Source organism: Macaca thibetana, chromosome 8 (assembly GCF_024542745.1).
Source record: "Macaca thibetana thibetana isolate TM-01 chromosome 8, ASM2454274v1, whole genome shotgun sequence".
NCBI lineage: Eukaryota > Metazoa > Chordata > Mammalia > Primates > Cercopithecidae > Macaca > Macaca thibetana.
The window spans coordinates 120,958,670-120,983,172 of NC_065585.1; the positions used below are offsets into that span (position 1 = coordinate 120,958,670).

The 24,503-nt window shown below is 43.5% G+C and overlaps 2 protein-coding genes across 3 annotated transcripts in view; both read left to right on the forward strand.

The window, feature by feature from the left end:
• BIN3 (bridging integrator 3) overlaps positions 1 to 24,503 on the forward strand; it is a 135,710-nt gene that overhangs the window by 89,948 nt on the left and 21,259 nt on the right. Inside the window, exon 3 of one of the 2 annotated variants that reach the window (XM_050801454.1) lies at positions 21,018 to 21,066. The exons of the other annotated variant lie outside the window; for it this stretch is intronic. Within the exon in view, the coding sequence (XP_050657411.1) occupies positions 21,018 to 21,066 (49 nt within the window). The remainder of the gene's footprint in view (positions 1 to 21,017; positions 21,067 to 24,503) is intronic. 2 annotated transcript variants of the gene reach the window in all.
• LOC126961579 (60S ribosomal protein L21-like) lies at positions 12,553 to 13,080 on the forward strand (the record flags this gene model as incomplete). The annotated part of the gene is made up of 1 exon (XM_050802117.1): positions 12,553 to 13,080. A coding segment is annotated over one exon (492 nt), but the record flags the coding sequence as incomplete, so codon positions are not given.

A 24,503-nucleotide genomic window follows, 5' to 3' on the forward strand; every position in this document is an offset into this window, starting at 1 on the left:
TGATGATATTTTTCTGACTCTTCTAGGATCTTCTGCCACTGTCTGCCCTTTGCACTTTGGTGTTCCTCACGCTTGATCCTTTTTGTTTCTTTCCTGTTCTCACCCTGTATTCCCTTGCCATCATCTTCAGGATAGAGGCCCAACTCTGGGCCAGGGCTTCTGAGGCTCTCTGGGCCTGGCTGTCCGTCTTCACTCTGTGTGTGCCATGCTCCAAGCTTCTCCTGCTCTCTCATGCCCTTGTGCCTCTGGATAACTGTGCCTTCTGCCTGAAATGCTTCTCCTTCACTCGCACCCTGTCCACCAGGCCAGCATCCACTCATCCTTCAAGCATCAGGCCACGCTTCACCTCCTCTGAGGGTCTTCCCTGAACGGCCCCCCACACCCTGCCATGCTGCACTGGGTGCTGCCTCTCTGACCTTCTCTTCTGACTTTCATCAGCATCTGTACTCCACTGGCTGGTTTACTTATCTGTGAGTTCTTGAGCATGGGGGCTGTCTTGTGGTCACTGCTATTCCCTAGCACTGTTCCTGGCAGTCAGGAAGTGTTTATTAAATGTATGAATGGGGCCTTTTTTCCCTTTTCCTGACTTGCCTCAGCTCAGGAAAAATGTTAAGATAAAAACGTGCCGAACCTACAAACCACTTCCTAAAATGAAGAGCCTCTGAAAGTACTATTGTTAAATTGACTGACACAAGTGGCTTCCAGGTCAGGCTGCCTGTGATTTCTCCTCCCCACTCCTCTCTGATCCTCCACTCCAAACTGCTTTACTGGGTTTCTTCTGTACTTCCATAGTGCTTCTACTGTAGCGCTTCTGCGTCCTTCTAGGTGTCACCGACACGCACCTCCCTTCCACACCAACCCCATGAGAACAGGAGCGACATACAGCTTCTTCATCTTTATGTACACATAGTGGGTATCATGCACATAGTGGATATCTAACAGGTAATTGTTAAATTAATGGAATGTAAAGAAAGAAGGGTAAACTTCTGGGTCAAACAGAACCATTATTCAAGTCCTTTCCCCTATGATTACCATTGCTATCTCACATGTGTAAAGTGCTTCTAACTTTTCAGATGGCTTTCCCATCCTTTGTCTGACTTCATGCTTACGTCTGGGCAAGCAGTGCAGTCTTATTATCCCCCTTGGCAACTTACTAGAATTCACTCAGCCAGCACCTGGCAGAACTGGAACTAAAACCTGTATCTCCTAAGTATTCTGTCCCCATGATCAGGAATATTAGAAGAGTGGCAGACTATTCCCAAGCTGACTGGATCACGGAATTTCGCTTTGCTGGGGTGTATTGACACTAGCAGGTTGGTAATGAATCACAGGGAGTTGTCAGTCTTCACACACAAGTGATAGAGGAAGTCCTTGTGCCTTGCACACCTCTAGGTGTTCTGTAACTGGCTTAGCTTCTTCTACCTATGGGGCTCCTGCCTGGGGCAGCCTCACCAGTCGTGTCCTCTGTGACTTTGGACACACCAAGCTTTTCTTCCTCTCTGGAGAGCATAGTAATGCCTTGAAGAGAGGGGCCCTATAAAATGTCTGTGAGATTCTGTATGTGAGCTTGCTCTTATTTCAGATGTTTAATGAGAGGAGAAGGATGTCTCCCAGATCTTGGAGCAGTCAGAAAGAGTCAAGTGTCTTGAGTCCCATAGCTACTTAGTCAGAGGTGTTATATGTATTATACTCTTTAAGGAAATCTGCTGGGGTAGTCTTTAGAGTCCGTTGTTAACCTATTAGAGTTGTTTTCCCAAACTCATTATTTTGGTGGCTAATCCATCAAATAGGGCCCAGTATAGTGCGATGCACATACATGGTACTCAACAAATATTTGTTGATTTAATGCTTGTTCAACATTTATAATGTGCAAAAGTCTGTGCTAAATGTTGAGGAACATTTAAAAGACTTGCATGAGTCAGTCTCTGTCTTCAACCAGAGTATGGAAAGTGCTAGGGATTCAAAAGGACAACCGATCACTAAATGTCAGCGTGGCATCATCAAGAAAGACTTGAAGCAGGAGATGTAATTTTAACTGAACCTTGACTTAGCAAATACGTGCTGTTTCAGTGGGAGTGAGAGAAGGATCCAGGTTAGAAGCATGGTATGAAAAAGGTGTGTGGAGTCAGAATGTGTCAAGAGTGTGTGGACTGTCAGGAGGCCAGCTTGGAGGTGGTAAATAGTGGTTTGGGTAGAGGCTGCGTTGGGGAGAATTGGCACTCCACCTCAGAGCCACGTTATACAGTGCTTTCAGTGCCATGCTGAGGACTTGAAATTGAGCCTAGGCTTTTGAAAATTGAAGGCTTTTGAGCAGGGAAGTGGCATGGCCAAAGCAATGATTTAGTCAGATTATTTTGGCAGTGGCCTGCAGGATAACTCAGAAGAGAAAGAATGGAGCCAAGGACACTAACTTGGACAATAGTTTCCTTTTTTTTTTTTTTTTTTTTTTTTGAATCGGGGGGTCTCACTGTTGCCCAGGCTGGAGTGCAGTGGTGCAATTACAGCTCACCACAGTCTCAAACTCCTGGGCCCAAGCCATCCTCCTGCCTTAGCCTCTTGAGTGCCTGGGACTATACGTGTTAGCCACCACACCTGGACTAGTTTCCACAATTTTTTGAACACAACTCACAGTTAGAAATACCTTTGATGTCACAACTCACACACACACTCTTATACTTGAAATAAAAGTTTCACACAGTATGTGTGCAATGCACTCTGATATTTTCTATTATGTTCTTGTTCGTGGTTTTTTGTTTGTTTTTTGAGACAGGCTCTCGCCCTATTGTCCAGGCTGGAGTGCAGTGGCGCCATCTCAGCTCACTGCAACCTCTACTTCCCGGATTGAAGCGATTCTCATGCCTCAGCCTCCCAGGTAGCTGGGATTACAGGCATGCATCACCATTTCTTAGTAGAGACTGGGTTTCGCTAGGTTGACCAGGCTAGTTTCAAACTTCTGGATTCGAGTAATCTACCCGCCTCGGCCTCCCAAAGTGCTAGGATTACAAGCATGAGCCACTGCAGCCAGCCTTGTTTGTTTTTTTAAAGAATGACCCACCTCAGTTGACTTTTTTTTTTTTTCTTCCTGAGGTGAGTGCATATGATTTTTTAATTTCATGACTGATTTTGATCTATGTGTACAACGGAAGACTGTGTAGCAGTTTAAATGATCTTTGAGTGATAGATATTCTACAAAGACCTCAAGTTTGAAAACCACGTATCTAAGAATATCGTTACAAATACTCAGACTATAAGCTAACATCTTTGACTCCAGCAACTGAAGATAGGGTTGCTTGTATATCTGGTTGTTTCACTGGGTTAATAAGAAATACAGAAGGGGCAGCTGTAAAGAACACTGGCTGAGTTATTTCTAAGAACTTATTCCATAGATTTGAAAACTGTCAATTGCTTTCCAGAAAAGAAAACTCAAGTGAACAAAAGCTCATACGAAGATGTTTGGTCCTTTTAGTAATCAGGAAAAACAGATTAAACCAACAATGAGATACCGTTTCACAGCCATCAGACTGGCAGAAATTTTAAAGCCTGACAATGCCAAGTATCTGAGGGTGAGGAACAGTAGGAACTCACATACACTGCAGGAGGGGGTGTAAACTGGAGATTTTGCGATTGGAACAGTAGCTGTCCCCTACCCCAGAGAAACTCCCGGGCCTCCATGCAGCAGGGAACACATGCAGGAGTGTGAGGGGCATCGTCATGTCCAGATGCCCAGCCTCTGGAGAATGGGGAAATAAATTGTGATGTCTTTATGTGATGAAATATTATGGGCAACAAAAAAAATGTAGTAGTTAAAATGGGTAAAATAGAGCTTTGTGTACCAATGCGGGCAAATCTCAAGAATCTAATGCTGAATGTTAAAAGCTAGCTTCAGAATGATACATTCAAATAAATAAGAATGATACACTCAACATTGCAGGCCGGTCACGGTGGCTGACGCCTGTAATCCCAACACTTTGGGAGGCCAAAGCAGGCAGATCACTTGAGGTCAGGAGTTCAAGACCAGCCTGACCAACATGGTGAAACCCCATCTCTACTAAAAATACAAAGATTAGCCAGGCATGGTGGTGCACGCCTGTAATTCCAGCTACTAGGGAGGCTGAGGCAGGAGAATCACTTGAGCCCAGTAGGCGGAGGTTTCAGTGAGCCAAGATCATGCCGCTGCACTCCAGCCTGGGTGATAGAGCGAGACTCCATCTCAAAAAAAAAAAAAAAAAAGAATGATACATTCAACATTGCACTATTTATATAAATATTAGACCTATAAGGCAATACTGTGTTTTGCATATGGACTTAAGCTTACACAGTAAAAGTATGGGAATAGTACTAAATTCAGAATAGTGGTTACTCTAGGATAACAAGGAAGGAGAGAAGGAAATGGAATCTCAGGGGCCAGTCGAGGTGGCTCACACCTATAATCCCAGCACTTTGGGAGGCCAAGGCAGGAGGATTGCTTGAGTCCAGCAGTTGGAGACTAACCTGGGCAGTGTAGTGAGCCTCTCTACAAAAAAAATTAAAAATTAGCCAGGGGTGGTGGTGCAAGCCTGTAATCCCAACCCCTTGGCAGGCTGAGGCAGGTAGACTGCTAGAGCCCGGGAATTCAAGGTTGCAGCAAGCTATGATCACGCCACTGCACCTCAGCCTGGGTACAGAGACCCTGTCTCAAAAAAACTAAGTAAAAAAAAGAAAGAAATACAATCTCAGGGCCTGATACTCAGGGAGCTTCAACAGTGTCTGTACTGTTTTGTTGCTTAAATAATAATATCTAAAGCAAGAGGGCTTCGTTAGCATTTGACAAAGCCAGGTGGTGGACACATAAGTATTCTATATTCTCTGTATTTTTTGTGTGTATTTACAATGTTTCATATTTATTTAATTTTTAAATCATTGCTGGGGCAGACCTCACTTTCTATAGCAAGAGAATGTTTGCCTGCGCTCCCCCAACCCCCAATCCCAGGGTGGGGACGATCTAGGGAGGGAGCCTAGAAGTCAGTCTCCATCCAGCCGTCTTCCTTCTACCTCTTGCTTTTTAGGGGCCAAACTTTCAGCAGAGAAGAGGAAAAAGGTAGTGTGAGAGCTCTTTGTAATTGCTGATTGGTAGGAGACAGGAGCGAAATGAGATTAAAGATGGTACCTCAGAAGCTAAACAGACGGTGTAGTGCTGTCAGAGTCTAAGCCACTGTCAGCCCATCGGAATGGAGATTAGACCAGTGGAGGTCCTCTCAGTTTGTGGAGTCCGCAGGACAAGCCTTTCACCTCCAAATGCAAACCCATGTTCTACCCCTTCTTATGTTACAGATTAGAATGAGAATAGGTGATTACTTGTCTGTCAGATATTAGGATCTTCTTAAGGGGCTGCAAAGAAAATCCAAACTGCCTCCTTGAGTTGCCTGCCTTCCTCTCTTAGGTGCTCCATCAGCCTCCACACTTTTGTCAAAATCCTTTCACTATTTAGGGGGAAGTCGCCACTCAAATTTAGGCAAACTTATCACTTGGGCCTGGTGGTGGTGCATCATGGTATGGGTCAGCTGCTTGCCCCCAAAACAAACAAATAATTTCAGGTTTCCTAACCATTCTTGGCGGAGGTGAATATACTTATCTCTGTAACTTCTTACAAGTCACCCCTTCTGGACCTGGTTGGTCATCGTCTTCAAAATATCACAACCACTTTCTCTACAATAAAACAGACTGCTTACTGTGTGTCAAGATCTGTTTTAAGCATTAAACTCGTTTCACCTTCATAGCGACCCTAGAGGATGAGTAAATTATTATCCATCCTATTTTATAGATAAAGAGACGGAGACACAGGGAGGTGAGGTCACTTGCCCAAAGTCTCACAGCTGGTAATAGACAGAGTGAGGATTTGAACCCCAGCTGTCTGGCTTCAGGGTCCATCCCCTGATCTCATGCGCTCATCCCCTGATCTCATGCGCTCTCTCCCCCATGAAGTGCAGGAGTGGACACTTCAAATAAACTGATGTATCAGCAGTGCCTCTGCAGAGTCCGGCAATAGTAGATGCTCAATAAATGGTTGCTTTGTTGAGATGATCTCCCAGCTCTCGTGCGACTTAACGTTGGGTGCTTCATCCTGTCTTTACTTTTCAGAGGTCAGCCTGTGGAGCAGTGGGGAAGAAGGGATCACAGCTAAGCTGGAAGACTGTTCTGGTCCAAGTCACAAACCGCCAAGTCACAGTCATCCCTTTTATTTTTAAACACACACATACCTCCTCAGACTGATGGCGGGTCGGGGTCAAGTTCTGTGTGTGCTGGTTTTGGATCAAGCTAATTTAGAGAAAGGACTGAGGTGGGGCTGGAGGCTGTGGTCATAGGCACTGGGGAAAGGACGGATTTCCAGCTCAGTTCATGTCCCTCTCTGCTGGGGTCTCCGCCTTGCTCAGGCTGAACTTTCCTTGGCCTTTGGCATTGTGGCCAGCTGGCCCATCAGACAGAGAGGATGGCATCCAACCAGCAGCTGTTCTGCCGGACCTAGATGGCTCTCGATAAGCCCTGCCCCGGCTCTGGCCCTCTGTTGTTTCTCTCCCACCATTAAGGTGGTGGTGGCCTTGTGGGGCCTCAGGCCAGAGCAGGCAGCAACCCAAGGATAGAGTAACAGAAGGCCCGGGGGGAGGGGCTTGTCCTTCCAGCCTGCTGGAGCTGCTGCCTCTCGCCCACCTTCCTGCTCTTGCCGAGACAGTGACTCAGGCCCAGACCACTCCCCGGGGAGCCAGGATTTCAGCCACTATCAACCACCACCGCCTACTCTTTGCTCAGCCCTCCCTCCATTCTCACCTCCCTTACCTCCCTCGCCCCCAAAACTGTGGGTCTCTTGCCCAGCTAGAGATAGCAGAAAGATACGGGGTGGGGCAGACTGAATCACTCCAGGGTTCTTTCCACCCCCAAGCCAGACCTAGGCTTATTCACATTTAGTAGGATTCTGGAGGCCAAGCAAAGACCCAGGAAGCAGGTTTAGGGTTCAGCCTCTTTCCACTCTTTGTCATGAAAGTGGGACACTCCAAAGAAAGCAGGGACAAGAGCTCTGCTGGGGTGACCAGGGGATCCCCACCCAACTGCCATCTGGGCCTGCGTTTTATCTCTGCCTCTGCAGAGCCGGTGAGGAAACAAAAGATGGAGAAACCTAGCAAATTGAAAATGCAAAAGAGCTGTTTTTGTAAATAGACATTACACAAGAGCAGGGGCTTTTTTGGAAAGGTTTTACTGAGACAGACAGAATTAGCCAACTGGCATCATGCTGCTAATAGAGATATTTACTGTTTGAAAAAGTATATTTGTAGCTTTGGAGAACATCCTGTTGACTTTTTCTTTATTATGAAAGAAAATAGAATCTTCCCCCCCTTTGCCCTCCGTACACACAGAACTTTTTTTCTTTTTTGAGGTGGGGCAGTTGGGGGTTGGAGAAGAGGAGGGTTGAAAGAAATGTTTTCTCCATTTTGTTGCTGAGACTGAAATATCTCTTCTCCTGCCCTCTGGTGCTCATATTTATGGAATGGGAAGCAGAATCAAGCTAGGACTCCTACTCCAGAGGCAGAGAGCTCAGAACCCTCTTAATTTCTTCCAGAACTCAGAGACGCCCTGGGGAGCAAGCCCTGTCTTCACTCTGGCTCTCTGCTCACATCCCTGATTCCAAGGGGAGCACTGAGGCAAGTGTGAGGAGGAGGGAGGAGAGTCCCGAAGCCCAGTTGGGCCTCCTGCCCTGGGGCACTGCCAACCCCGGGCTGCTGTGACCTGGCAGTACCAAGGCCACTGCTCTCAGGCTGTGGCACTATCGCTCTTGCCCCATGCCCTCCAAAGCAGCTGCTTCTCCTATGGAAGTCCCCCGTGCCTGCAGTGGGAGAGCCACGGGGATGAAATGGGAACTCAAGGGGAGAAGAGGCATAAGAGTCTGCTGAAGTGCAGTTGTGTTGCCTTTCCTTTCTCCCTTCCTTGCCACCTTTCACCGCTTTCTGCAGGAATGCTCCGTTTCAGTGCAGGGAGAATCTGATCCTTCCATCAGGGCACCTGCCCAGTTTTTTGCCCACTTATCTGGCAGAGTGGGCTCACATCTGCCATTTGGCAGCCTCGGAATAAACCCAGGAGGCTCTTCTCCTTTCATATATCCTCTTAGGCTCTGTAAAGTATTTTCCCTTGACACGTCGTACTCCAATAACTTCGTCAGGCTTTGCTCTCAAGGCCAAGGGCCCACTCCATTTTCTTGGTCTCCACTGAATGTACTGTTGCTGGACTCCAGCACTGGTGGGTATTCTTTTTAGTTTTTGGTTTTGGGGGTTTTTTGTTTGTGTTTTGTTTTGTTTTTTGGTTACGTAAGGATTGGGCGCCCAAAGACAATGATACTACCTTTCTTTGTTCTTTATGTAGCATTACCTAAGCGTAGCTTTCTTCAGGAACCTTAAATCAGAGCATGTTATTTTCCAGGCCCCTTGGGCAATGCGCTTATTTTAGTCATTTAATTATTCATCCAGTGCTTACTATGTGCTCAGAACTAGACTATAAGCTGCATGAGATCATAGAAGGAATCTGCCTCGTTCGTCCTGATATCCCTAGAACCTAGCATAGTATTTGGAACAAAGGTGGCCCTTAACAAATGTTTCCTCATTCAATGAAAAGTTGAAAATAGCACTGTGCCTAGTACAGTACTTAACAGGGGTTGCCAAGAAGCATGACATACAGTCCTTGCCCTTGAGGTGCTATGTGTCATAATCCGAAAGCAGGACATTCACACATCAGGGTTAATTAGCCTGTACCCTTTACCATGCAGAGTTTACTTAAGTAATGAAAGGATGGCTCAATATTAGGAAATATGTTTACACAGTTCAACACAATAATAGGTCATAGGAGAACAAACTGGTCATCTAAATGCGTGGTGGTGAAAGGCGTTGGTGGAATTCAAAAACCTAATCTTTGTAACTTTTAGTAAACTAGGAACAGAAAGATATTTTCTTACTATTAGGAACCTTCCTGGCTGAAATCAAGAAGAGCTGCCTTCATATTTGATAGTGAGGAATCAGATGTAAAGCATTTTTACCAAAGTCAGAAACATTTTTCTATAACTTCAAGCTAATACAATAACATAAGGCAAGAAACGGGTATAAATATTGGGGAAAAAGATGAATTTTATCATATTTTCATACTCTAAGACTGTCTACCTAGAAAGCCTAATTAGTTATTTTTCTTCTTTTTCAATTGAATTTCTTAGGCTATATAAATTAAGTATGTAGGTATGGTGACTGGTTACAGAGTAAATGTGCCAGGAAGATAAATTGAAAAAGAGAATCCCATTTACAGTATAACCAAAAATATAAAATTCCATGGAATGAACCTAAGACATGTATAGAGCTAAAACTTCACATGTGTTACTTTGGGATCTTAATATTTAACAAAATATATGTAGAGGATGGATATGAAAAAAAACCCTTAAGACCAAGAGAGATAAAAAGGCTTGGATGAATGAAAAGAAATATGGCCCTGAATGAGCAAACCAAAAATAGGATCTTCAAAAGTTAATCTATAAATATATTGCACTTCTGGTAATATCCTTATCAGAGGTTTTTAGGTGTGGGGGTGAGAGCATACAGCTAGTGAAATTTATCTTGAATAATTAAAACAGCCAAGAAATTACCTGAAAAAAGAAAATTTAATGATAAGGGATTTGCTTTGCTAAGTATCAGGAACTTTGATACATCTTAATAAATCTGTTATTGGCAAAAGGGTAGATTACTCTGTGATATGGAATAGTAGATGCATTTAATGTTGATAAAATAATTTTTCAAAGATGGAATTTTTTAAAACTATCTTAAAACACCTAACTAGTCATATACTCAAACTCTAAATACAGCAAAGATTTAAATATAAAAAATAAACCATTAAAATTCACGTGGAAATGCAAGGGACACAGAATAGTCAAAATGATATTGACACAGAACAAAGCTGGAGAACTCACACTCCCCAGTCTTAATACTACAAAGCTACAGTAATGAAGGTTGTGTGGTGCTGTCATCGAGATAGACATGACGATGAATGGAATAGAATTGAGAGTCTAGAAATAAACCCTTATGTATATGGACAATTGATTTGTAACAAGGATGCCAGAACAGTTCAGTGGAAAAAGAATAATCTTCAACAAACCGTGCTGGGACAAATGGATAGCCTCTTGCCAAGGAATGAAGTTGGACCCCTGCCTCACACCATATTTAAAAATTAACTCAAAATGGATCAAAGACCTAAATGTAAGAGCTAAACTATAAAAGTCTTAGAAGAAAAGACAGGAGTAAATCTTCATGACCTTGGATTTGTCAAAGGATTCTTACATATGACACCAAAAGCATGAGCGACAAAAGAAAAAACAGGTAAATTGGACTTCATCAAAATGTAAAACTTTGTGCTTCAAAGGACACCATTAAGAAAGTGGAAACCCAGCCCATGGATGAGAGAAAATATTTCTGATTACGGCCTAATACCCAGAATATACAAAGAACTCTTAGAACAATAATAATAAAACAGTTTTAGAATGAGCAAAGGATTTAAATAGATATTTCTCCAAAGATATACAAATGAACACATGAAAATATGCTCAACGTCATTAGTCATTAGAGAAATGCACATCAGAAACACTACCTGATACCCACTGGGATGGCTGAAATGAAAAAGACAGTAAGTGTTGGCCAGGATGTGGAGAAATTGGAACCCTTATATACCATTGGTGGGAATGTAAAATGATACAATTACTTTGGAAAACAGTCTGGCACATCCTTAAAAGGTTAAACATAGCGTGACCATATGACCCAGCAGTTTTGCTCCTAGATATATGCCCAAGAGAAAAACATATCCACACAAAATCTTGAACATAAATGTTTGTCACAGCATTCATTAATACCCAAAAAGGGAAACAACCCAACTGTCCATCAAATAAGTGGATAAACAAAATGTAAATCCATACCCTGAACTAGTATTCAGTGATTAAAAAAATAAAAGGATGGAGTACTGATATATGCTACAACATGGATGACCTTCAAAAACATTTTGCTAAGTGAAGGAGGCCGACACAAAAGGCCACATAGAAATATAATTCTATTTCTGTGCATTGTCCAGAAAAGGCAAATCCATAGAGACAAAGCAGAGTAATGGTTGCCAGAGCTGGGAGAGGGGAGTTGCTTGCTAATAGGTGTGGGGTTTCTTTTTGGTGTGATGAAAATGTTCTGAAATTAGATAGCAGTGATTTTTGCACGATTCTGGGAATATACTAAAAACCCCAAATTGTACACTTTAAAAGGGTGAATGTTATGGTATGTTATTTAAAAATAAACCAGATTCTGAGTAAAGACGACAGATTGAATACATACATCTAATTTATCTCCCTCACAAATCCTACAAAAAGCACAGTAAAGCAATTTTTTTAAGGCATAAATCCATAGTTCAGGGAGAATAGAAGAGACATCAACAACGAAATTCGGGAATTAGAGTGCAGTTACATGAGGTAACTGACTTAGTTCCAAGAAAGTCAAATCCCAAACTGGCATTTGAGAAAACCAAGAGTTATCCCACCTTACAGAATTCTCAAAGGTTTGGGAGTTGGTACTGAGTACCTCTAGAAATTGGGTGAAGCCAAGGACTGATCAGGGTGATTGGTTGAAAACTATGAATAGTTTATAGCCCTAACATCTCCCTAACTCCTTATCACTGGGAGACTGTTCCCACCCCACCCTAGCAGAAGAATGAAGAGTCTTCCACCCCAACCCCCACCTCCAAAGAATTCTGTACCAGGGGACACAAAGGTGGATTTAAGGTGTAAAAGTTGTAAAGGTTAAGCCTCAGGGCCCCAACTTAAATGGACTTTTTCCAAGACCCTAGAAGGAACCCTAGGCATACCTATGTTGTGGTAAACTGAAATATAAAGTATATTGCAATGAGTTTGGCAAACCTCTGTCTTCATTCCTGCTTTTACTTCTTCATACTACCCCTCATGTCAGGCAGTCCTGGAGTAGCCTAGGCTTTTTTGGGGGATAGAACTAGGGAAGGGTGAATTGGGAGTATACTGTTTTAACTGTACTTTGTAAAGACATCTTTGGAAATTGTTAATAAAACAAGAAATCACAGACTCCTGAGTTGGAAATGTGTAAAGGTTACCTTTTGTGGTCAATTTTAAATTTAATTAACTAAAGAGAAAATTGGATTTAAAAATAATGGAAAACAAAAATGATAAGGTGAGTGCTTAAATATATAGAAATCATTCTGAAATCAAAGCATAACAAAACATTTTCCAATTGTACCAAAAATGAGTAATCCATTAAGAGAACGAGATCCATTTTAAATAGGAGTGATGATTGTTAGATAACTCAGTTAATGAAAAGGAGGAGCAAATCAGAGGAACACATTGATAAAACATTTAAACTTCTAGCAGATTTAACATGAAAGACATAATGAAGATAAAATTCAAAATATGCTGTCCTACAAAGACATTAATGACAAACTGGTCACTGTTATTAATTCAAAGAACATTTAAGATTAGTCACGGCCATCTTCCAGTAATTTGCCAAAACGACGAACACAAAGGGAAAGAGGAGAGGCACCCAATATATGTTCTCTAGGCCTTTTAGAAAACATGGAGTTGTTCCTTTGGCCACGTATATGCGAATCTATAAGAAAGGTGATATCGTAGACATCAAGGGAATGGGTACTGTTCAAAAAGGAATGCCCCACAAGTGTTACCATGGCAAAACTGGGAGAGTCTACAACATTACCCAGCATGCTGTTGGCATTGTTGTAAACAAACAAGTTAAGGGCAAGATTCTTGCCAAGAGAATTAATGTACGTATTGAGCACATTAAGCATTCTAAGAGCCGAGATAGCTTCCTGAAACGCGTGAAGGAAAATGATCAGAAAAAGAAAGAAGCCAAAGAGAAAGGTACCTGGGTTCAACTGAAGCGCCAGCCTGCTCCACCCAGAGAAGCACACTTTGTGAGAACCAATGGGAAGGAGCCTGAGCTGCTGGAACCTATTCCCTATGAATTCATGGCATAATAGGTGTTAAAAAAAAAAATAAAAGACCTCTGGGCTGGAAAAAAAAAAAAAAAGATTAGTCACTATACAAGAAACCTTGAAATGTGCCCTGACATCTTAGTTTATTTGCAGAGGAAACATGAGATTTTTCTAAATTTTACAATAATCCTAAAATTTAAATATTACCAGTAAGCTGAAAAAGGCTTTTCTAAACCATCAGTAGTAGAAAACAAATTTCAAACAACCATACCAGAGGAAAGAGGGAATTATCTTTTTTACTCTAAGAAAGTGATGCTACCAACTCTGTGTCACGTGAAGAGGCAACCAAACACTAAGCAGCCCAGAAATGTAGGGAGACAAAGACAGAGGTGTGTTAGGCAGATGATTCATAAAAATACTACATTCTTTTCTGATGTTTGTGTCATTTATTAGCTAAAACTTGGCATTTGTTATGCTCTTTTCTCTGCCTAAATATTCACTTTCATGCCTATTTGTATATTTGTAATTTTCTTTAAATGGGGCATACAAAATTGTATAAACTTCAAACCCACCTCTGAGAGGGCAGCCAGCACAGCTGAGGGTGGGACTGCCCTAGTGAAGTCAGGAGGATGAAATGAATGCCCGCCCTCAGAGTGCCAAGGCACACCCCTTCCCCTCCCCACCACACAGGCACACATGTGCACACATACATGCACACACAAGCTTTTCCATTGCCAAGTTCCCAGAATGGCAGGAGATTGGAAGAATCTTCTCTAAGGAATTTTACCCGCCCAAGAGAAAAGACTAGAAAGATAGTGACATCAGGGAGTTCCCCACAAAACTCTGCAGCCAGATTGCAGATTGCCCTACCCAGTAGTTAAACATGGTTCTTGTACTCAGAGCTTCTTGTCAACTCTTTTCGTCTCCCAGTCATATATGAGAGTAGGCAACCAAGAATTACCACACATCCAAGGAAAGCACTTAGTATGAAACATAAAGACTCAACAAAAAGAAAAAAAGCAACTTGGAGGAAAACTGAAACTATAAAGGGAAGAAGAAACTTTTTAATTAAAGCTGTTAAGATCCTCAGAGAGATAAGGCATCCATGAAATAAAAACAAGATACCATTTTAAAAGGACATCCGGAAAATTTAAAAGCGCTTTTAGAAATTAAAAATCTGATAGCAGAAATGAAAAAAAACTAAAAACAAAAACCTTCCTAGAAGCATTAGAAGATAAAATTGAGAAACAGAAATTAGAGGACCAGCCAAGGAGGGTCAGCATCGAAATTGTAAGTTTCAGAAGTAGGAAACAGAAAACAGAAGAAATCAACAACAAAATTTTTAAATCCCAGAACTGAAGATTATAAATTGCCAAATTGAAACAGTCCTGTGAGTACCTAGCACAGTGGATGAAAATAGACCCACATCATTGTAAAATTATACAACACCGTGGCCAACATAGATTCCTATAAGATTGTATAAGAAAATAAAAAGTGAGTTATCTACAGAGAATGGGACTCAGAATGGCTTCAGACTTTCCCACAGCAGCAGTAGTGGGAAGTTAGAAGATGGGAGCAATGCCTTTGAAATTCTGTCAGAAATTATGTCCAGCCTTCAATTCTATGCCCAGTCAAACTAGCCTGCAGGTAGAAGGAAAAGGTTTTCGGATGTGCAAAGTCTCAAAAATGACCTCCCACACATACTTTGTTCCCACCAAAATAAGGGGTAAACCAAGAAAGAGGAGGACCAGGGAAAAATCATGAGAGAGAAGTCAAAGGAATCCCAGAAAGGTTGGTGAAGGGAGAACTGGGGCTGAGAGCCTCACGGCTGGGGAGCAGGCAGCCAGTCCAGGCTGGAGCGAGGCAGCAGTTGCAGAGCAGACTCTCCAGAAGATACAGGGTAGAGAACGCCTGATATGATGAATGTGTTGAAACCAGAGTTAGACCACAGATTGAATTGGGGATAAGTACGTAGACAATTAAGCAAATGAAAGAAAAGTGACAATTATCAATTTTAGGGAAAGTAAAAAAAAAAGTATGCATGTTATTATGTATTACTGCTGCATGACACATTATCCCACAACTTAGTGGCTGGAAACAACAATAAATAGTTTCTGTTGGTCAGGAATTTGGGAGTGGTGTAGCTCGAGCTTTGACTTGGAAACGCTCATGAGTTTGTGACTCAGTACATCAGCTGCAACTGCAGTGCCCTAAAGCTTTGACTGAGGCTGAACAATCTGCTGGCTCCCAAGGGCAGGATGGAAGAAAAATCACAATATCCTCCTAATAGTTGACTTAATATTGAGCTAACCAAGTTATACTGTAACTATATTGAGAAGAAGAGCTGCAAGTGTGGCTTCATGAAGTAGGGATGGGTACCCAAAAATATTTTAATTAAATCCTCATCTTCCAAAGTAAAAAGTCAATAGCTAAAGTAGCTTTTTAGCGCCTAAAATCCTAACAATCTAGAGGCAGCAATATAAGCATTTATCTTTAGATGTGCAAAGGTAAGTACTAGAAACTCAGCTGAGTTGAAAGTGGTTGTTTCTGGCAAATGAGATTAGGGAGTCCTGGGAGCTAAGGTTTTCCTTAAGAAATCTTGTTGCCTTATTAGACTATTCACCCTATAACTTTGATACTAATAAATAGTTTAGATTAACAAAAGGAAGCCATAAAAGTCAGTAAATACAGATGAATAGTTGCAAGTTGATGGAGTGGAGGAAGCAGGTCATCCTCATTTTGATACCAGAAGAAGAAATCACAAAAGAAAAGGCAGATTTAATAGATTTGATTTCATACTCATCAAAAACTTATGTACCTTAAACACAAACATGTACAGAAGTGAAAGGCAAACACTGATCCGGGGAAAAAAGTCCTGATATACAAACCAAAGGGTGGTTAGTAAAATGTAAACTGTTTCAATCTTTTCAAAAACGTTAAATGTTTCAATCTGTCTCTAGGGCAGTTTGTTATATACCGAATTGATCCTGTATGACTCTTGGTGCATGACTCTTGGTGCACACCAAGATTTAGCTATTAGAGTTTTTGTTCATAACAGAAGAAAAATTTGAAACAGTTGAAATGACCAGCAGTAAATGATGAGGTTACAGAAATAAAACGAGCGGTACACTTCCATTGTGTAACTGAACCACGCATTTTACTTCTGTAGCTCTTAAAAATCAGGAGACTGAAAATAATATATTCTCGTAAAACCATTCGTGATATATATTTCTTTCACTTTTTAATTTAGAACTTACATAAATATTTACATATACACATGCACACATATGTACACACTGTGATTCAGGGTATTACTGTTAATGTTTTCCTTTGGGGTTGTGTGTGCGTGAGTGTGTGCGTGCATTTTTTCCTTTGCGTTTTTCTGTGTCTTCCAAGTTTTTAACACTGATCAGGTGCTATTTTTGTAGTCAAGAAAAAAAAAACAGGGTTTTTTTGGTTTATTTGAAAAAAAATGTGGAAAGTGCAAAGAAGAAAACAGTAATCATATTCTCACCACCCAGAATTAGCCACTACCAACATTTGGCATATTTGCTTCGGTTTTTCTTTCTGTAAATTTAAAAAATATAAATAACAACACTAAAACATTAACCTTGGCCATATTTTAGATCTGAAATCATGGCTGGGTTTTTCTCCCTCTTCTTTTCCTCCCTTATCCCCCCCACCCACCCCATCCCCTTTTATTTCTCAAGTTTTCTGCAATGAGCATGTTTTTCTATAATAATTGTTTTAAAGTTACTGTTTCTCATGTGAATACTTTTTGAGGAGATGAACTGTAATTAACTGTGAAGGGTAGAATTTTTTAAATGCCAAATAAGTCTTAGACATTTAGAAGAAGGCAAGAAGTTTTCCTGGGAGCAGAGAAAGCATTCCATATAGGTGGGGTAGCCATTTGTCCTGCTTGCCCTGGGCAGTCCAAGTTGTTCTGATGATGTGTACTCCAAAATGTCCCAGTTTGAGACAGGAAATTATAAGGAGTCTAGATTTGGGGGATTAATGAACAACCACTTGGCTGAATCATGGCAGTTGTACTGAGTGAATAGGAAAGAAATTAAAAGTAAAGTTGAGACCATATTACAGAAGCCCGTTGAATACTAATGTAAGTTCCTCCACTGATTCTAGGGCTGAGGCAGGAAATGTACAAGATGCACTTGGTACATGTTGTAGTGCCAGAAAGTAAGGAAATACTAAACACACACACGTACATACATACATACATACATACATACATATGTTGATGTGGATATGTCAAAGGGACACAGGCCAACTGAAAGAGCTGCCAGTGGTGAAAGCTGGAACAGTTTGAGCATCAAAATAATGTATTGGATTATAACCCAAAATGTAAGATAAAGATCTATGAGTCCATACTGATATTGAATGGTTGAATAAGTAAGAAATAGGACTCTGCATGATGCCTTCCTCCCAAGGAGTGCAGTAGGGAAAGGGAAAAGGGGGAGTAACTTCACAGTAGGAGGCTGGGAAAGATGACCCTGATCAGCCTGGTGATCGAGGTTCGCATCAGCAGGGTAAGGCATGTTGACATCGTGGACCCTGGGCATGTTGTAGTGAGGATGACTCTTCCGCTCTGTCATCTTCTACCCCGAAAGCCGTAACTCCAGTCTAGTCAGGAGAAAAGCATCAGACAAATCCAAGTTGGCATTCTATAAATACCTGACCAGCACTTCTTAAAACTGACATGGTCCTCAAAAGCAGGGAGAGATTTAGAAACTGTCACAGCCAAGCGGAGCCTCGGGGCACATAGCGACTGAACGTGACGTGGTGACCTGGGTGCGATGCTGGAACTGAGAAACGACGTGGAGAAAACTGAGGACGTCTAAAGAAAGGATAGTCTTGACCCTGTTTCTGTTGGTTCACTGATTGTGATCAATGTACCACACCAATATCGGATGTTAATAAAAAGGGAAACTGAGGGTGGGCGACATAGGAATTACGTACTTCCTTCACAATTTTTCTTTAAATCTAAAACTTTTTCAATGTGAAGGATTTTTTTAAGGTGTTCTCATAGGGCTTTTGAGCAGGTGAGTTGAAAAATAATTAGAACAGTATGATAGGTCTCTGTGATCGTCAGTAACTGTGGTGAAAATACAAGGATAGACCTGTTCCGTCTGCTTGGTGTACATAACCCCTTATTGTGCCAGAGCACCCAGTTCAGCACAAACTTCCTCCCGTTCATTTCCAGACCCTTAAGAACAATGAGCCCCTTGGAATTCCACAGGACTTTAAGACTAGGTATTTTCATTACATACTTATAACAAATTCATATGAAAAGAGTATTGAACTGTGGGTAGCAGAGAGAAAACTGGGCTGGACAGCAGGGGTCCTGGTTGCTTCTTCCTGATTCTCTTGTGAGCCAGCAGAGTGACCCTGGGCTTGTCACTGAACCTCTCTGGATCTGCTTCCTCATCTACAAAAGGAGAGGGTTGAACTGGGGAAAAAATTTCTATGGTAACTTACAGTTCTAAAAATACCATCATACTAAATTAAGGTTTAGAGGGAGGCTGTAGCACCACAAATAATGGAATCTACGTTTCTGATTTCTTGGTCCCTTGTCTACAGTACTAAACTCCAAGAATCGTTTTGAAGACCACTCTGAGACTTCTTTAGAATTCCCATCCTACTCCCCATATTCTTGGAGTGGAGATTCAGTTTAGAATTCCAGTTTTAGATGAGCTGAAGGGATTCCAACTCCTTTGTTTCATAGTTTAAGAAACTGGGCTCCAGAGAGATTGAGATTTGTTCAAATCACAAAATGAGTCGGAGGCAGAGGGCAGGTTTTCTGATATCAGGTCTAGAGCGCTTTCACCTGCAGCATGCTTCCCACAGAATACGGGCTGTCTTTTTACAATGCCACCAGGACCTCATTTGCAATGTCTCCAGAGTGGTCCTTGCCACCAGGACCTCATTTGCACTGTCTCCAGAATGGTCCTTGAGGGCAATTGCTCGCTGTCCAAAAACCATCATGTCTGTCAGCTCTAATCCCTGAGAATGGGAAAAGTAACCAGGGTGCAGGGAAGGGACCCATCTCCCTGTGAACCTTTCCTCTTTAGGTCTGAGAAGGGAAACAATTTCATTTTTTCTTTCCCTTTCATTTCTAGACCTTACCTTTCCTCCCTGGTTATTATGTAGCCAGAAATTATTTGTTTACAGAAGCTGCGAATCAGCCAGCCCCTAAAGGGTTAACACTCCCAAATTATGGGGCTGGGTTAACAATAAACAGGATGTCCTCCAGAAATTAAATTTAAACCGCTGTGACTCAGGCTGGCCCATCCCCTCCACTGGATCGCTGCTTGGGGTTATTATCGGTAGTTAATTACACTCTTGGGTTTAGCAACAGTGTGTTGGTCAGTTTGGGCCAAAGGAAAGCAGGCTCAGGGAGAAGGGGTTGTGGAGGGAAGGGTGGGTCCTGGGCCTTGTGGAGTGGGTCTGGTGCATTGTGGAAGCGGGAGGTTTGAATGGAAGAGCCAAAAGGAGAGGGATGAGCATGGCTGGCTGAGAGCCCTCTGCCGGAGCTGATCCCAGGGGTTCTTGACTCACTTCCTACCTGGGGTTGAGAGCCTACCCTTTCCATAGCCACTGGGATGCACTTTCTAGCCTGGCTGCTTTTCTTCCTGGAATCAGAGAATCATAGAATGCTCAGTGCCTCAAGGAAGCTCCTAAATTACCTACTTTAATCTATTCATTTTATGGAGCAGGAAATGGAGTCCCAGTGCCCAGTGCAGCTGTCACCTGCCGAAGGGCAGCCTGCTCAGTGGAAGCAGAGGCCAGGCTAATGCTCAGGTTGAGACTCCTAGACCCATGATGCTCCTTCTGCTGTGCCATGCTGTAAAGTAGGGAATCTGAGGTGCAGCTCTTCATAGCAAGTCCAAGGCAGACTTGGGCTGGATTTCAGATTCTTTTCCAAGCTAGCAGCTTTTTGATTTTATGAGTTTTCCCAGGGAAATAATCCAGCCTGGCCAATCATTAATGCCTCTGTTATTTATTACCTCTCCCCAGCCTCCCAAGAAGATTTGCAGATCCACAGTTTGCCTCTCTATAGAGAAGCAGTGAAGGATCTAATATAGACCATAGTGGTTCGTGATTTCAAGGATAGCTATTATAGTGAGTCTGCAGTGAGTCTGTAATTTCTGAGTTTGCAACTCCTCAAGACACAAGGTCTTATTGTTATTCACAGGGTGTCTCCCCATTCCTGCCCTTCTCACCTTTCCTTTCCTTTCCTTTCCTTTCCTCCCCCTCCCCTCCTCCTCTTTCTTCCCTTCTGTTCCCTTCCTTTATCTCTTTAAGAGACAGGGTCTCCTTCTGTTGCCCAGGCTAGGGTGCAGTGGTATGATCATAATTCATTCCAGCCTCGAACTCCTGGGCTTAAGTGATCCTACTGTTTCAGCCTCTCAAGTGACTGGGACTACAGGCGTGTGCCACCACACCCGGCTGATTTTTGGTGGTGGTGGTGGTGGTGGTTGTTTTGAGATAGGATCTTGCTATATTGCCCAGTCTAGTCTTGAACTCCTGGTTCAAGCAGTCCTCCACCTGGGCCTCCCAAAGTGCTGGGATTACAGGTATGAGCTGCCATACCAAACTGATTTTTTTTTTTTTTTTTTTTTTTTTTTTTTTTTTTTTTTGAGATAGGGTCTTGCTCTGTCGCTTAGGCTAGAGTATAGTGGTGCAATTATAGCTCACTACAGCCTCAAACTCCTTGCCCTCACCTTTTCATTGTCTTTAAATGACAGACTATCAGTAGCAAAGATGTTCTGGGGCAGAACAACCTGCATCTGACACTGTAGATGGGAGGACCTCTCTCTAACCAAGCCCAGATGCCATGGTTGTATGCCCACCAGGGCACGTGGTCCAAGTAGCAAGTAGCAAGCCATGGCCAGGCTTCCTCACCCTCCTGGAGGAAAGTGGCCTGTACTGTACTGATACTTTCAGCTGCATCCTTCCCCACTTCTCACAATATCCCTCTTTGTCTCTTTCTTTTATAGGATTCCTTTTAAGATTGGGCAGCCCAAGAAACAGATTGTGCCCAAAACAGTGAGTAACTCGATTGTTGTGCTGTGAGATTCCGTTCTGTATCACATGGCCTTTGCATAGAACCAAAGCTTTGAATCAACACATCTTGGGGCTGGGAAGACGGCAACCTGGGCCTTATTCCCGCTTATGCGGATCTAGAACCTCACACAGACTGGGGCTTAGAGGGGCCTCCTGTCCTGGGACATTTCCCCTAGGAAAGGTTAGCCTGGGCTCTTTATCGTCCTTGGGCAGGTGGAAGAGGTGGATTACAAAAATGTAGAGAAAGATACTGCTTTAGAACAGTCCACCTCTAGGGACTGGCTTGCGGTCTACACTTTTCCTAAGAGTGTTCCTGAAACAGAGGCCCCCACCAAAGATATTGCCCAGGCGTTTATTTCTGTTACCTCAGCTGCTGAAAAGTCCAGGAAGCTTTTCCCAGTGGCCTCAGCCTGTTTGTCCCAACTTCCAAATGCATTCTTGGCCATGACCCAGTCACTCAGCAGGAAGGGAAGGTTGAATCCTACCCCTCTGTAAGCCCACAGTTTTTTGTTTTTTTTTTTGAGACGGAGTCTCGCTCTGTCGCCCAGGCTGGAGTGCAGTGGCGGGATCTCAGCTCACTGCAAGCTCCGCCTCCTGGGTTCACGCCATTCTCCTGCCTCAGCCTACCAAGTAGTTGGGACTACAGACGCCTGCCACCTCGTCTGGCTGGTTTTTTGTATTTTTTTAGTAGAGACGGGGTTTCACTGTGTTAGCCAGGATGGTCTCGATCTCCTGACCTCGTGATCCGCCCGTCTCAGCCTCCCAAAGTGCTGGGATTACAGGCTTGAGCCACCGCGCCCGGCCAAGCCCACAGTTTTTATCCCTAGAATGTTCTTATCTCCAGAATGGGAAAGGAAGAGAATCATAGATTCTTAGGAAGTTAGAGCTGGAAGCTCGTAGAGATCATCTAGTCCAACCTCCTGATTTTTCTTGATGAAGAAAATGAGGCCCATGGAAAGTTGCAGCGACTTTCTCAAGTTATGAAAACCCCACACTGGCAAAGCTGGAGTTAGAATTCAGGCGTCAGCCCCTGGCCGATACTCTTTCCATTGCCTGATGCTTGCCTAGGCTGTGAGGCCCTCCCATTGTTTTGGAATCCCAGTGCAAAATAGCCTTTTCAACCTCCTGACCCACAAATCTGAGTGGGTCTCTTGGTTTTAATATGGGAGACCACAACTGCAGAGCCTCTCTGATGTGACAGCTACAGAAAGTCCAGTGCTGTGCTGGTGGCAGAGGCCCTCGTCTGTCATCCCAGCCCCTGATAGTTCTTGTCTTACTAGCTTCTCCCCTCCTTGGCAGAGCTCTCAAAAGCATAGGAAAGAGATTGCTTCAGTCTGGTGAGAAGTTTGGCACACATCTGACCAATGGCTCCATCTCTAGCAAATCCATAGTAAGATCACTTGAGAGGAGCAGGCCCAAGTTAAAAGCACCCTCACAGGGTACAGTGGCTTATGCCTGTAATCCCAACACTTTGGAAGGCCCAGGTGGGGGGATCATTTCAAGAATTTTGAGACCAGCCTGGGCAACAAAGAGAGACCCCAACTCCAAAAAAAATGCACGCCTGTAGTCCCAGCTACTTGGGAGGCTAAAGCAGGAGGATTGCTTGAGCACAGGAGTTCAAGGCCACAGTGAGCTCTGATTGCACCACTGCACTCCACTCTAGGTAATAGACTGAGACCCTGTCTGTTAAAAAAAAAAAAAAAAAAAAAAAAAAAGCTGGGAGGGGGCCCTCTCTGCTTCATGCAGAGGCAGATTGCTGACCAACTCAGCGATGACCTCTCATGCAGAGGCTGACCATCTGTGGAGGCTCTCAGCTGAAGTCCAAAGAATCTGGGTGTGCATATGTTGGGCTCTAGCCGGCTGCAGGAAGTGGGAAGGTGTGGCTTTGAGTCTCCAGAGTTTCATCCATGACAGATCTGAAAGAGAAGTGGTTTCAAGAGGGGTCTTTTATTCTGAATGCTCACTACAAACAAAAACCTTCCCAGCACCCCAATCTTTATCAAAATGAACTTTGTTCTCCACAGAAAGTGTAGGCAAACCAGCTGCTTTGCCAGTGTGTTGGTGGCAAGATCTCTGGCTCCGTTCATCTAAGGAGTGGCAAGGAGTCGCAGTGAGGGCAGATGCACACAGGGCGTCCCTCTTCCCTTTCTCAACATCTGTCTTGCTGGAGATGGAATTGTGGTCTCTGATTATGGCACCTGCTCTCTGATAGACTGGGGGTCAGGTAAGGGTTAAAGAAGCCAGGTTTGGGAGGCTGGCGCCCTGGGTCCACATCCTGGCTCTGCCACATGCTGTCTGTGACCTTGGGCAAGTTCCTTAACCTCTGGAGCCTTTGTTTTCTCATTTGTAAAATGAGGATGATGACAGTACCTGTGTCACGGATGTTACTTTGAGGCTCACACAAGGTAATACATTGAAGGCACCTAACACAGTGTCTGGCACAAAATAAGTCCCCAGTTAATATTAACTACATCACAGGAAGCTGGTTGATTTGATCCTCTTTATGAACCATCAGGGACTCAGCCTGTCCCAGGCAGCTAGATTTCCCAATGCAACAAAGTCGGCTAGGCCTTTGATCTCTCACAAGGAATCACAGCTGAGCTACAACTTGGAGTAGTTATTTGCTTCCCTGGCCTATACCCCTCCACTCCCCAGAGGCACTAAAGTAGAAGTAGCAAGACCCTGCCTCTTCAGTCTCGTTCCCCACCCACCACCCCCTCCTGGCCCCCGAAACAGGCCTGGGCTGTGTGGCTGTCTCAGCATCTCTGGCAGCTGCCCTCGGACAGCAGTGACGCACTCTGTTGTTCTTGCCCAGGCACTTTCAGGGAGGGGAGCAGCTGTGGCTGCCTGGGTTATTGGAAGTCATGGAGCCCCTGTCATGGGAAGAAATGCTCATGTTATCTTCAGGGAGTTTCAGGAGGTTTTTGGCTCAGGGCACCCAACTGTCAGGCACAAAGACAGCATTGTGTCCCTACCCTCACTGTTCTCCTGTGCCCAGGTTATTAACACAAATTCCATTATTGTCAAGGCTTTGGCTAGAATGACTTGTTGCTGCTGGGGCTGACCATTAGAACTGAGATGGAGGAACAAAAGCTCCCCCAGTCCCGATCCTCACCTTCCACCCAGTCCCCTCCCACTCCCCAGGTCCCATAAAGTGACTGGAGCATCTTAGCATAGAAAGAAGCCGCCGCACCTTCCTGCATAACCTGGGAAGATGGAAGAGCTCTTCAAAGCTTTGCTCTTCATGTCCCCCTGAAACAAGGGTTACTGTGAGTCTTGCACACAGGGAACATGCACTCCAAGGTTCCTAGCCAGGTGGGTGCTCTGCAAAGTTAGGGCGAAGAGAGTCTGGCCACATGCAGCCTCGCCACTGGAGAAGGATTTTCACCTGCCAGGCGACAGGGCCCTTAGCCTCATTA